This window comes from Bubalus bubalis, chromosome 2, assembly GCF_019923935.1.
Source record: "Bubalus bubalis isolate 160015118507 breed Murrah chromosome 2, NDDB_SH_1, whole genome shotgun sequence".
Classification (NCBI taxonomy): domain Eukaryota; kingdom Metazoa; phylum Chordata; class Mammalia; order Artiodactyla; family Bovidae; genus Bubalus; species Bubalus bubalis.
The window spans coordinates 20,249,168-20,264,212 of record NC_059158.1 but is presented as its reverse complement, the minus strand read 5'-3'; the positions used below and the strand labels follow the sequence as shown (position 1 = coordinate 20,264,212).

Below are 15,045 nucleotides of genomic sequence, written 5' to 3'. Positions count from 1 at the left end.
ATAACACAGGGAACTCAACCAGGTGCTCTGTGACAACATAGAGGGTGGAATGGAGTGGGAGGTGGGAAGGAGGTCCAAGAGGGAGGGGACCTATGTATATTTAATGGCCGATTCACATTGTTGTATGGCAGAAACCAACACAACATTGTAAAGCAATTATCCTTCAGTTAAAATTAAAAGGAAAAAAAAGGAAATTGTGTCTTCCAAAGTGGCTGTACCATTTTTCATTACAAACACCAATAAATGTGTTTTCCTGTTGCTCCATCTCCCACCTAGCGTTTGGTGTTGTCAGTGTTTTGCATTTTGGTCATTCTAAAAGATGTGAGATAATAGTGACATCTCATTGTAGTTTTAATTTACAATTCCCTTCCCTGGTGGTTCAGACGGTAAAGAACCTGCCTGCAGGACGGGAGACCTGGGTTCTATCCCTGGGTCAGGAAGATCCCCTGGGGGAGGGCTTGGCAACCCACTTCAGTATTCTTGCCTGGAGAATTCCATGGACAGAGGAGCCTGGTGGGCTGCAGTTCATGGGGTGGCAAAGTCAGACACAGCTGAGCAACTAACACTTAACACTTAGTGACATATGATATTGAAAAACTTTTCATGTGCTTATTTGCTATCTGTGTATCTTTTTCGGTGAGATGTCCCTTATGATTTTTGTCCATTTTCTAATTAGATTGTTTGATATTTTTAACTGTTGAATTTTGGAAGTTCTCTACATATTTGTAGCTGTTAACAAATTTTCACAAACTGGGTAATTTAAAACAACAGAAATTTGTTCCCATATAATATTGGCAGAACAAAGTCCAAAATCTGCCAAGCGCCAGTCCAAGTGCTGGCAGAATTGGTTCTTTCTGGATGCTCTGAGGGAAAGTTTGTCCCCTGCTTCCCTTCTAGCTTCTGGTGGCTTCCAGGAGTCTGTTGTGTTCCTTGTTTTGTGGCTGTATCTCTTCGATTTCTACCTTTATCTTTCATGAAATATTCTCTTCTATGTACCTTTTCTTCTGTCTCTTATAAGAACACTTGTTACTGGATTTAGACCCTACTGGGGTCCTTGAGAGTAGAGTTTCTGAGACCCTGGATTACTCAGAAAGAACACAGGTACCAATTAGAATCCAAACAGAGCCTGAATGGTTGGGATAAAGGAGAATGAGAAGAAAGGTGTTAGGAATGAAACGACTTATGTAGGACTTAACATTTCTCTGTGGTAACAAGGTGAGAGACAATTCATTTGCGGAATCCCAAATTTTGCAGCCAGATTTTTTAAAGTGGTAAACTGTCAGTGATCTAATACCATTGTTTTATTTCAGTGAATGCAGCAGGCTAGCTCTTATTTCCAGCAGCATGCTATTTGCCATTAGTATGTATAATATATATACAATTATATATATAATGGTCATATATTATTGGTTCTGATGGGTTTAGTTGCACCATATAGGAAAGTGAAATTCAAGATGGAAAAGACAAGACAGTATCACTTTTATTCCTACTAGGTAGAAAGAGCTTGAAGCCAAACTTAGTTAATGTAATCCAGGTCTGATAAATCTCAAGATTTCAAATGACTCATGACGTAAGAAAAGGAACCATGAGTGATAGACTGACCTAATTCACTGCCTTTATATGGATTCTGGCAGTAGAGGTAAGGAGTGGAAACATTACTCCACAAAATGGATCACCATCCCCAAAGGATGATCTCATCAGAATGTTCTGCTGCTGCTGCTAAGTCACTTCAGTCATGTCCAACTCTGTGCGACCCCATAGACGGCAGCCCACCAGGCTCCCCCGTCCCTGGGATTCTCCAGGCAAGAACACTGGAGTGGGTTGCCATTGCCTTCTCCGACAAGAACACTGGAGTGGGTTGCCATTTCCTTCTCCAATGCATGAAAGTGAAAAGTGAAAGTGAAGTCACTCAGTCGTGTCCGACCCTTAGTGACCCCATGGACTGCAGCCTACCAGGCTCCTCTGTCCATGGGATTTACCAGGCAAGAGTATTGGAATGGGCTGCCATTTCCTTCTCCATCAGAATGTTCTAATGATCCACAAATACTCTCAAAGGGCCAGCCACACCCCTTGTTTGGTGTTAAATTTGTCTTTAAATTGCCTTATATTGATCTCAGCAAGGCAGCAGTGAATGGTGGCATGAAACAAGATCTTAATTCTCTGCCCAGGAATTGAACCTGGGTATCCTGGGTAAGAACCAGGAATCCTAGCCACCAGACCAGCAAGGGCTAAAGGCTAGAAGCTATTTTCCTCTAGATCTTTGCTCCCAGTGAAAAACACATTTATCCCAGAGGCAGAAACTGTAAATGCAGGTACAAAGTTTATTATTAGAGACATAGCACAACAACAAGTGGGAGAGCACATAGAGAAATCATTTGTTTAGTTAAGACAGAAGCAAGGCAGAGATGCACCCCTGGAAAGAAAGAGTGTGGACGTCCTCCCTAGTGAGGAGGAGCACAGTAAAGAGGCGGTTAAGTCACTTATGTAGGACAGTTCTTCCAGGTCTTTGTCTGCCTTTAGCCAATTATCTGGTTTCTTTTTTCACACCTGACCTACCCTGGGACACTCCTCTGGGGTTCACTCACCCCTCAGCCAAGATGGATCTCAAAGTGAAGGTTTCTGGGAGGAGCAAGACTCATTATGGCCTGGCATTATCCCTTGACTTGTGACCCAAAAGGAGCCTTTCTGTGCATGTATAGTGTCTCCCTTGTCCCCAAAGAGAGGGGGACAAGGATCCCTTAATCCTTTACTCAAACAGCGTTTTCCCCTCTTTGTCCTTACCATGACTATTACCTTAAGGTGTTTACAAGACACAAACACTGGCTGTTTACCCTGTTTCTGTTGTTACTTCCATTTCAGAGGGCAAACAGGAGGCTGATTGTAAATACCTTAACTGGAGCCCACCTATCTCTTGTCTCAGGAAATGCTAACAGTTGTAGGCATCCAGCCTGAAGCCCACATCTTCATGCCACATGAAATGGAAACAGGAGGCCAATTGTAGATGGCTAACCTGGAGCCCATCTAATCTACATCAATACCATTAGAAGAAAGAAAAATTCCATTTCTTTGCTAAATTTCATCCTTCTCCTCTGCCTCCCATATTCTGTATTTATCTCAGTGATACACCATGATTAAAAAACAGGGCCATTTCATTTCACTAAAGATTGCTGGGATGAAGGGCCAAGATTAATGATAAAAAAACAATTCACTGACATGCTGGACAGGGTTTTTGTTGTGTCTCTATATCTCAGATTCCACTCTCTCTAAGGGCTCAATCTCAGTAGCTTTTCTTTCTGTTCTCAGGGTTCCTAATTAGAATATGTTTAATGTCTCCCCTCTTTTCTTTAATCTATTTGAGTTATGTGTTTCATTTGCAAGCACACTTGTCTGGCAAAGTCAAGTGACAGCTTACAGTTTGGCACAGCAAATGTGATAAGTTCTTCCTTCCTGTAAACATCCACAGGTGTACGGGGTCCTGAACAAGGCACTTTGGTTTAAAATTCAGGCCCAGGGACAGGGTTCCCTGAGGCAGGCCATTACATATAAACAGTATCCTTTTAGTGAACAAAAGCAATGGGAAGCAAAAATTCATCAAAGGTTAAACAAAGTGAAAGAAGCAGATCCAACTGGAGTGCCAATTGGCTCTTCCCTGTAACACTTCCAGCAATGGCATATTATTTCTGAAAACCTTTTAAAGTTATTAGTGTGCATGTGTATTTCTGAGAGTAATTTTGCTCACATAAATGTATTTTTTAATGTGAATTGTAGTTTAAAGAAGAAACCCACTCTGCTCCATTGCTTCCCTCGTGGCTTAGCTGGTAAAGAATCTGCCTGTAATGGGGGAGACCTGGGTTCGATCCCTGGGTTGGGAAGATCCCCTGGAGAAGGGAAAGGCTACCCACTCCAGTATTCTGGCCTGGAGAATTCCATGGACACAGTCCATGGGGTCGCAGAGAGTCAGGACTTGACTGATTTTCACTTTCCCTTTCTACTGCATTGGATGTAAATTTGTGTGTTTGAATTCTATCAATGCTGTTGTTCCCAGCTTAGATGCTGTGTGACATTACTCACAGCAACAGGGCAGTTTCCCCTATTTTGTGTGGTAGACTGCTTTAGAGCATGATTGCTCACTTAACCCCTCAGCTCCTCATTTACCCACTTAAGTAGAGGTACTTATTTCCACTTCAGGCTTTAGCATCAAGCCTCATTTTTCCTTGTTTCACCTGATTCTTTTATCTTTAACCCCCCATTCTCTCCAATTTTTCCACCGTCCAATTCTGGTGGAGTATGAATTCTTTTCCTAAGTATTTGCTGTGTGTGGCTTTCTGAAATTATAAATGAAAAACAGCTATCACTTACCGAAGAAGCCTGATTTCATTTTACTCATTAAAAAACAGTTTGCACAAACTGAGATTAACACCAGCATTTTGAAGTAGTTATAGGTAACATTACACTGAATATAAATGACCTATGAAATGGTATTTTTTTGAAACTTGACCACAGCTCCTTCTCTGAAAGATGACACCTAATTTTATTTTCCTTCTTTTGCTACACAGCAGAATTCTCTTAATATCTCTTTAATGATTTGTCTAACATAGTCCAGAATAATATTAAAATATAGTGATAAGAAAAAGTCTGCTAACAGTAATCACTAGTTGTCCACTAAGAAACAAAAACTATTCAGTTAAACATACTAGCAAATGTTAAGTGCCTCCTGAGTTTAACATAAGACTTTATTTTCCCTTTGTTTGGTTTTATTCAGCGTTGAAAACAGACTTACATTCTTGTTTGGTAATCTTGTTAATGTGTTGCCAAAGTTAGTTATTCATATTTAATGGAGATTTATGGATTATTTAAAATTTATATTGCACTGCATTTAGTAGCATGCTTTCATAAATTTTATCATATTTCTTCAAAAATATAAAATGAAACTTTTTTTCACAATTTAGAACCATTTTATTAGCCATAGATTTATCTTTTCCTTAAATGTAGAAGAACACACTCTTGGAAGCCTAATCTTTGAGGATGGTAGCTCATTGATGACTTGTTTTCCCCATTTATCTTAGTCCTCACTGCTTTCTAGGTTTAATTTAAGCAATTTATAATTTTTCATAAACTCTTACATTTCATCAATATTTTTTAATATGTTAACATAGGTTTTTAAAAACTATATTAGAATTTTTAAACACTAATTCTATGTATAGGTTTGGGTCTACTTTTATAGACAAAAATAATGTTCAAAACCTTTTTAATTTTGGAATTTTCAAGTTATAAAAATGTAGATGTTTGTTTTGTGTTGTGTTTGGAAATTTTTAAAGATCATTTCTTAATTTTTTAATTGGAGGATAACTACTTTACAATGTTGTGTTATGCTGTACAAAATGTGAATCAGCTGTAAGTATACATATATCCCCTCTCTCTTGACCCTACCTCCCTGAAAACTTTTTATATAAGAGATGAAATTTTTCCTGCCATATCAGAGAACAAAGGATATCACAGTCATCAGCAATTGCAGTCTCCACAGACAGTTGATGAGCCCTAGGAGGACTCAGGAGAAGGCAATGGCACCCCACTCCAGTACTCTTGCCTGGAAAATCCCATGGATGGAGGAGCCTGGAAGGCTGCAGTCCATGGGGTCGCTGAGGGTCGGACACCACTGAGCGACTTCACTTTCACTTTTCACTTTCATGCATTGGAGAAGGCAATGGCAACCCACTCCAGTGTTCTTGCCTGGAGAATCCCAGGGATGGGGGAGCCTGGTGGGCTGCCGTCTATGGGGTCACACAGAGTCAGACACGACTGAAGCAACTCAGCAGCAGCAGCAGGAGGACTCAGGAGGGAAAGAATACCTGCCATCTAACAGCCATCATAGTGCAGCCACACCCTACAGTGAGCCCTGAGAATGGGATACTGGCCCCAGAAAGCTGAGGTATATATCAAAGGAATGATTTCATTGAGCCCAGACCATTGCAACTTCCCATGTATAGAAAAGGGCTAACTTCCTTGAGATATCTGGTTTCCTTTAATAATTTTTAATGTTCAGATTACATGCCCTTTGTTGCAAAACTTCTGTAAAACCTGACTCCTCCCCTCCTCTCCTGGAGCAGTTCTCTCAGGGTTACTTGAGATGCTGTCTCCAGGGCGTGAAGTCCTAAAAAGTCCCACCAAATAAAACATAACTCTCAACTTTTAGGTTTCAAATATTAACTTGACAGATGCTTTCATTTTCATACAAGAATTTTGAATTTGGCTGCTTTCCTGTTTGTCAGTTGTCTCTGTGGGTGTTTACTAATATGCAGTGCTACAGATCAACAAAATATTTTGCTTCACTTTCAGTGGTTAAATCTGTTGAATTCAGTGCCTACTGTTTCTGAATAATTGGTGGTAGAAAGCTGTTTTGTCATATTACTTACCAAGTGTAAAATCGGTATTAGTATTTTACCATCAAAATGGCATGTCAAAATAAAAAATCGTATCCCATACTTTAAGAAATCAACCTATTTACTGTTTTTCACGTAAAATTACCTGTCAAATAGTTACGTCTCGTTTTTTGGCTTGACATGTCCACAGCTTTCAGGATATAGAATCATCCTAGAACTCTTGGAAATCCCTTACTAAAAGGCATTTGAGAGAAAAAGCTGCCGTGATCCATGTTGGTTTGCTAGTTGCTTGGCTGACATTCTCTCCAAACATAAAGGGTTAAGCTAAAACTTGCTCTTTTCCCCAAGGAGAATGGAATCTCTAACCCGCCCACTCCCCTAACTCCCCCAACACCTCCCCCCACGACCTCCCCCACTCCCCGCCCACCAGGAGCCTCCTCTATTCCCAAAGTATAAAAATATTTACTCAAGATCACAAGCTTTGTGGGCCAGTTCTTTATTGCTAGTCAATCAGTTACTTGCTTTGATTTTTTTTTTTTTTTTTTTTATAAACCTAAGCTCTTTCTCAGAAATTTTAAGTGGCTCTGAAAAGAGCCCTTGGTTTCAGTTTGGTACTTTTCCAACTCTCTTCAGACCGTTCAGGTCGTTGGCTTAGCTTTACAACTTGGGAGGTGTTACTTGCACTGGACCTTGTGGTGGTGACTCTGTCTTCTTGGGCAGCAGCACAGCCTGAATGTTGGGCAGGACACCGCCCTGCGCGATGGTCACACCGCCCAGCAACTTGTTGAGCTCCTCTTCATTACGGATAGCTAATTGCAGGTGATGCGGGATGATGCGTGTCTTCTTCTTGTCTCTGGCCACATTGCCCGCCAGCTCCAGGATCTTGGCCATCAGTTACTCCAGCACCGCCCACGTACACGGGTGCACCAGCCCCAACACGTTCTGCGTAGTTGCCCTTTCGGAGCAGGCAGTGGACTCGGCCCACAGGAACTGCAGGCCCGCTCTGGATGACCGGGTTTTGGCCTTAGCACATACTTTACCACCCTGCTTTCCACGACCAGACATAACTAAAGATGCAGACCGGTTATAACGGAAAATGTTACCGTTAGGGCAGGTGCGGGGGTCTGTTTATAGTCTCAGGTAGGTTGTGATTCGCTATCTGATTGGCTGATACTCTCGTACACGTCAGAATACGTTACTGGAATCACTTCATTTACATACATACACCCATTATCCAATCAGATGTGAGCTGCCCAACAGGGCATCTGAGTGCCGTACCTATAAATACCACAGTTGCGTTGAGTCAGTGCCAGTCTTTTGCCATCTAGGAGTTGTGCGTCTACCATGCCAGAGCTGACTACAAAGGGCACTACCATTTCTAAAAAAGGCTTCAAGAAAGCTGTAACTAAAACCCAGAAAAAGGAAGGGAAAAAGCGGAAGAGATGTCGGAAAGAGAGCTATTCAATTTACATATACAAGGTGCTGAAGCAAGTTCACCCAGATACGGGCATCTCTTCAAAGGCCATGAGCATCATGAATTCGTTTGTCAGTGACATTTTCGAGCGCGTCGCAGGCGAGGCGTCGCGCCTGGCTCATTATAACAAGCGCTCCACTATCACGTCCAGGGAAATCCAAACGGCTGTACGCCTGCTGCTGCCTGGGGAGCTGGCCAAACACGCGGTGTCTGAGGGTACCAAGGCTGTCACCAAGTACACCAGCTCAAAGTAAAGTTTCGGCCATCAGACGACCTTTGTAAACCCAAAGGCTCTTTTAAGAGCCACTTAAGTTTCTAAAGGGCTGTAGGCTTTTTGTTTGGCTGGTTAATGTATGAGGGCAGGCTCTTATCACTAGAGTGAAAAACGATTAACATGTTTTATTTCACTCCCCATCTGTAATATGGTTAAGCAGGTAATTTGCTAGTCACATGTGACTAGTAGTGAAGTCTCAGATCTCAAGACATTCAAAGAAGAGAGCTCTCAAAATGTGTTTTCTGGGAGGTTTTATGGTTGAGTGCCATGAGGAACATGGCTTGACCTCTCATGTCTATTTCAAGTTTATTTTAAATCGGGTGTTAGTGAAAGGGACCTGAAAACTGGAAAGATTAAAATAGTAGCCACGTCTGATATGGGAGCATTAAGGCTATTTTGCTGCTTTGTATTTTCTACATTGTGTGAAAATTCTGGATTAGGTCAGATGCCCTACAGCTGCTGAAATTTCAAGTTCCTGAGTTTCTTGGTCTGGTGATGTCATCTGGAAAATATTAAAATTAATATTTTATTGTTTGTATTTAGAAATTTAAGAGGATGTATATAGGATCAGGAAGATCCCCTAGAGAAGGGAAAGGATACCCACTCCAGTATCCTGGCCTAGAGAATTCCAAGGACCGTAAGTCCATGGGGTCGCAAAGAGGACACGACTGAGCGACTTTCATTGTCACTTTCATATAGGATCAACTAGACTTTCACAGGAAATACAATAAAAGCTAAGACAGATGACATAGAAATCAGATGGCAGAATTCTGCTAACAATACAGTTGGGATCAGATAACTGAATTTTCATTAGCTGTTAGACTAATGATTTTAAGATTCCTTCATGGGGAATGCCAGTTCTGCAGCCACAGAATACTGGAGTTACTGGGGTATCCCACTCAATTCATGCAAGTTTATCTGCTCTTGACACGCATCTTGATCATCAGGTTTTTATGGTTTTTTTTTTTCCACTGAATTTCTCTCATTACTTCTGCTATTAGTCCTCTAGTGTAATTTTGAAGAATTTGTAGTGGGTCAAATGATAACTAATCTCTTTGGAATGAATTTCTCATTAGGAAAGTCCACTTATTAGCTTCCTAGGGCAGCTACAAGTTACCAAAAACTGATTGACGTAAAACAAATGTATTTTCATTGTTTTGAAGGCCAAGAAGCCCAGTATCAGTGTCAGTAGGGCTGCTGCTTTGTGGAGGCACCGAAGAAGAGTCTGTTCTATTTATATGTCTCTTACCTGGCCTCTGGTGGCAGCTGACAATCTTTGGTGTTCCTTGGCTTGCAGCTGCGCCACTCCAACCTCTGCCTGCCTCAGTTTTCATATGGTCCTCTACTTTGCAGCTCTGATGCCCCTCTCCCTTCTCTCATAAGGATACCCTAAATTTTACCAGGATGATCTCAAAATTCTTAACTATACCCTATTTCCAAACAAAGCTCACATTTAGGTATCAGGTTAAGACTTGGACATATCTTCTTTACAGGACATAGTTCAGCCTATTACACTTCACATATTACCAAACAGATCTTAAGGTTTAGCTTAACCTTGACTCACAAAATTTACATCACACTATCTGGATAGAAGTATTATAGAGTAAATTAAAGAGAATACAAAGCCTTCCTTAGGCACTGAATTATCTCGCTCATTCATAGTCAACTGAAATGACTTTGTGTGCTTATGTCTGCCTCACTAAACTACAATGGAAACAATGAGAGTAAGGACCTCCTCTCTTTCATATACACATGCACACACACAATCAGTGAATGTTTGAAGACTGAAAAAAAGGGAAACACAAATTTTAAAAACTTTTTTGGAAAACAAAGTAAACAACAAAATTCACAGTCACCTGTCCGTGACTTGCCCTGAAGAGTTAGCAATGTCGGCCTGCCAGAACCATGCAGTTTCCTAGTCAATTTTGGGTAGCCAGGTTGTTGGATTACAATATAGATGATGGCAGTATTCCCACATTCCAGGGGTAATAGGCACTGAAACAGCATATAAGGGTGGGGCATTAGAGCAAAAAAGCCTACATGCTTACCTTTCGAGTTAGGCTGGCCCAGAGGGTCCCAACTTCCCTAGGCACCAACAGTGGAAAAAAGCTACCCTTAATGTGTTAATGTTCTGTTCCTTTTATCACACTCCCTTTCTAGATCTCTGCACAGCTTTGGGCCCTTCGTAGAAAAAAATTTTTTTTCAAGTCATTCATAGAAACAAAAACCCAAATAGCCTTCCTGACTATTATTCTGAGAAACTTACGTTGTATACCATCAAACTTTTATGAATTTATTGGGGCCTTTTGAGGACACTGGTAACACAGTAACACCTGTTTTTAACCGAGAGTACTTAACTATCAATCCTAGTACTCACTGAAATCTCTCAGTCCCAACTCTTTGCAACTCCAGGACTGTAGCCCACCAGGCTCCTCTGTCCACGGAATTCTCCAGGAAATACTTAAGTAATTAGGTATCCATTCCCTTCAGAGAATGGAACTCAAGCCTTCCCCATTGCAAGCCGAGTGTTTTACCATCTGAACCCCCAGGGAAGGCCAAAAATTCGGGAATGGGTAGCCTTCGCTTTCACCAGAGAACATTCCGGAACCAGGAATTGAACCGGGGTATTCCACAGATCTTTACTAGCTAGCTACTGTAAAGTGAGCCCAGCTTTTTCAAGTGTGTCACGTGGCTCTGAAAAGAGCCTTTGGGTTGTTGAAAAGTGGTTATTTTTACAAGCTTACTTGGAGCTGGTGTACTTGGTAACAGCCTTGGTACCCTCGGACACGGCGTGCTTAACCAATTCCCCAGGCAGCAGCAGGCGCACAGCTGTCTGGATCTCTCTGGATGTGATGGTTGATCGCTTGTTATAATGTGCCAGGCGCGATGCCTCACCAGCAATACGCTCAAAGATATCAGTAACAAAAGAATTCATAACGCTCATAGCTTTTGATGAGATGCCGGTATCCGGGTGAATTTAAGACTTTGTAGATGTATATTGAATAGCTCTTTTTTTCTGCATCTCCCGCGCTTTTTCCCTTCTTTTTTCTGAGTTTTAATAACAGCTTTTTTGAACCCTTTCTTGAAGAGAGTAGCACCCTTTGAAGACAACTCCGGCATGGCTAGTGTCAGCAGCTCTTCAGTGTTATCAGTTCTTCTTAGCGTTAGCAGCTCTTTATTGTTTAAACAGCCTTTTATAATATGAACAGCTCGCAATAGAGAGAGCAACTCCACACACCGAATGATTAAAGACGCTTTGTGGGCGGAAAGAGTGGTATTTATAGGCATGTACTGAAGTGCCATGTCAAGAGGTCAACGTCTGATTGGATACCTGGGAGTGTCATGTATGTAAATGAAGCGATTCGCTTGAGCTTTGCTGATTGGCTAGACGGCCATCAGCCAATCAGAAAGCAAAGCACAACCTACCGTCAGGCTATAAATAGGTCCAGTAAGTCTGTTCTGTTTTTGTATACGTTATCACCGGCTTTTTGCAAAGTTATGTTGGGTTGCGGGAAGCAAGATGGCAAGGCGCGTGCTAAGATGAAAAGTCACTCTTCTAGAGCAGGTTTGCACTTTCCCGTGGGCAGGATCTACCGCCTGCCCCGCAAGGGCAACTGTGCCGAGTGCGTTGGGGCAGGTGCGCCAGTATATTTGGCAGCGGTGTTGGAGTACTTAATGGCTGAGATCTTAGAATTAGCAGATAATGCATCACGTGACAAGAAGACCCGAATAATTTCTTGCCATTTGCAGCTGCCCATCCGTAATGAGCTCAACAAGCTGCTGGGGGGTGTGACTATTCAGGGTGGCGTCCTGCCCAAAATCCAGCCTGTGCTGCTACCCAAAAAGACCGAGAGCCACCATCACAAAGTACAGAGCAAGTAGTCATAGTGCAGAATGCTAGTGAGCAGTCCTAATATCTGGTGAAAGGACAGCAACCAAAGGCTCTTTTCAGAGCCATTCAAATAATATCAGTGAGGGCTGTGACCTAGACTGGGCCTGTAAATTGCAGTTTTCCAGCAATAGGCTGCTGAAAATCTCCAATAACCACAACCTTTGTACTATGAAAGTATTTGAATGTTGGTTCTAATACCCGAGGTTCCTTGAAGCTGTTTGCTTGTGGGCCCTCAAGATTCTTATCAGGTAAGAGGAGCAAAGCTTCATTCTAATACCTTTTTATGGCTCATTTTGGTGAGTATTTGACAATCTCTGACTTAACACATGCCGAGAAAATGTCTTAAAATGTAATGTCCATCAAAAACCTTAATGGCATTATGTGGGGGAGAGAGGGATACTAGTATCTCTAGAAGTAGGAATGTATCACATGATGTGTCATCGAAATTATTACGGAGTTTTGGTCAGACTTTTCAAGAGATTTAGCCTCTGCAAAACAGTGGCTTCACTTGATCTGTATTATAAACACCAAGAAAAATTGGAAAACAAATGAACGATTGTCAGACTTACAGAAGATTCAGCAGTTTGCCCTATTCCAAGGAGAAAGTCACTTTATTTTTTTGTAAGTCAGTTTAGACACTTAGCTACACGTAAGACAGACAGGTACAAAGAAAAGTATAGAGTTAGGGTAAGAAAAGATGAAAGTAAACTTCCATATGTTGATGAAGGACAATCAAGTTATGAAAAAGCCTATCAGGTCTTGAATTAATGTACGTAGATAAGACATGCGATTGAGGAGGGCATAAAAGGAAGGGAAATTTTTGAAAACTGAAAAGGAAAAAGGAAATTCATAGATACATTGAACAAAACTAGATTATGTTTAAACATGGTATTAAAAACTTTAAAATGTGAAATCTTAAAATCCAAGAATGCTGATGTGATTGGCTTAAATGAGGGCTATGTGAAAATTTTCCAAAACAGAATTCCAAATAAAATAGATGGTCCTCCATCAAGCAGCTGGAAATTAACTCCCCATACTTAAAGTGGAGCATGCAAAAGCCAGGAAGAATGCAGTGACTTTACAGAAACCTGGAACACTACCTCAAATGATGAGTGTTAACATAAGTGATAAACCACGTTGTTTGTGTGTGCTCTTAATAAGATGTGTTGAGAAGGGCAGTTCACTCATCTAGTCTTCCAACAACCCATAATCTCAGCCTAAACATGAGAAAAGCATCAGACAAATTTCAAATTGAGGAACATTCTTTAGAATATGAGTCCTCAAAATTACCAGGGTCATTAAATACAAGGAAATTCTGAGAAACTGTCAGCCCAGAGCAGTTAAGGAGACATAAGTAAATGCCATATAAAACAACCTGGGGATTAATCAGCACATAATTTATAGTCAGAATCCATCCCTATTCAAGGTTCCTTCACATCCACAGATGCAACGACAGATTGCATAGCACTGTAATGGTTACTATTGAAAAGTATCTGCATACAAATTCAAACTCGAATTGCACAAGAGTCAACTCTATTTTGTACTGGATCCTGGGACAGAAAAACGCTGGGCTGGAAGAAGCACAAGCTGAAATCAAGATTGCCAGGAGAAATATCAATAACCTCAGATATGCAGATGACACCACCCTTGTGGCAGAAAGGGAAGAGGAACTAAAAAGCCTCTTAATGAAAGTGAAAGAGGAGAGTGAAAAAGTTGGCTTAAAGCTTAACATTCAGAAAACAAAGATCATGGCATGTGGTTCCATCACTTCATGGGAAATAGATGGGGAAACAGTGTCAGACTTTATCTTTTGGGGCTCCAAAATCACTGCAGATGGTGACTGCAGCCATGAAATTAAAAGACACTTACTCCTTGGAAGAAAAGTTATGACCAACCTAGATAGCATGTTGAAAAGCAGAGACATTACTTTGCCAACAAAGCTCCGTCTAGTCAAGGCTATGGTTTTTCCAGTGGTCATGTGTGGATGTGAGAGTTGGACTGTGAAGAAGGCTGAGCATCGAAGAATTGATGCTTTTGAACTGTGGTGTTGGAGAAGACTCTTGAGAGTCCCTTGGACTGCAAGGACATCCAACCAGTCCATTCTAAAGGAGATCAGCCCTGGGTGTTCTTTGGAAGGAATGATGCTAAAGCTGAAACTCCAGAACTTTGGCCACCTCATGCGAAGAGTTGACTCATTGGAAAAGACTCTGATGCTGGGAGAGATTGGGGGCAGGAGGAAAAGGGGACGACAGAGGATGAGATGGCTGGATGGTATCACCGATTCAATGGACGTGAGTTTGAGTGAACTCCGGGAGTTGGTGATGGACAGGGAGGCCTGGTGTGCTGCAATTCATGGGGTCGCAAAGAGTCGGACATGACTGAGTGTCTGACTGAGTGAAATCCAAACAAAATTTAGAGTTTAACTCAAAGTAAAGTGCCAGTGTTAGCTCTAGCTTGTGACAAATGCATAAATGTTCACCATAGAGGAAACAGAGGTATATGGGAACTATCTTTATAACTTTTATGTTAAATCAAAAATTATTCCAAGTTAGCTTATTGAAAAAAGAAATAAACACCTTTTTTTAATTAAATTAAGGAAGAGTCCCAAACCCATAAATGAAGAAATTTTAGTAGACTCAACTCTTAAGCAGAAAGCATGAGTAGCTCTGAAAAGAACCTTTGGTTTTCAGATGTGTCCTTGTAAAAGCTCTCTTATAGGTGTTTTATTTGGTGACAAGACATACTGCTTTGCACACAGTGTAATTGGCAGATTCCCCAGCCATCAACGGGCAGTAGCTCTCTGGAATTCCCTGTAGCGGATAGTTAGTCTATTGTAATGAGCCGGGTAGATGGATTCACCAGCAATGTGCTCAAAAGTCAAAAACAAGTTCAGTATTCACATATAGATCCCAGTGTTGGGGTGAACCTGCTTTAAGACCTAACTTGTGGACCTTAAGTGTAATCGCACTGTCTGTGACATCTCTGGTGCTTCTTGCCTTTCTTTTCATCTTAATTGGTGGCTACT

The 15,045-nt window shown here is 41.3% G+C and overlaps 2 protein-coding genes, 1 long non-coding RNA gene and 2 pseudogenes across 3 annotated transcripts in view; 3 read left to right on the top strand and 2 right to left on the bottom strand.

The window, feature by feature from the left end:
* Positions 1 to 15,045, top strand: part of LOC123465485 — a 132,928-nt gene that overhangs the window by 16,435 nt on the left and 101,448 nt on the right. The window lies entirely within an intron of this gene.
* LOC102394747 lies at positions 6,867 to 7,445 on the bottom strand (annotated as a pseudogene).
* On the top strand, positions 7,723 to 8,607 carry LOC102394425 (histone H2B type 1-A). Its single transcript, XM_006051218.4, has one exon. It carries the CDS (start codon positions 7,725 to 7,727, stop codon positions 8,106 to 8,108), a length of 384 nt encoding a protein of 127 aa, XP_006051280.1. The 5' UTR covers positions 7,723 to 7,724; the 3' UTR covers positions 8,109 to 8,607.
* On the bottom strand, positions 10,869 to 11,431 carry LOC102394107 (annotated as a pseudogene).
* Positions 11,471 to 13,639, top strand: LOC102393782 (histone H2A type 1-A). Its single transcript, XM_025266611.3, has one exon. The coding sequence runs from the start codon at positions 11,471 to 11,473 to the stop codon at positions 12,008 to 12,010; it is 540 nt and encodes a 179-aa protein (XP_025122396.3). The 3' UTR covers positions 12,011 to 13,639.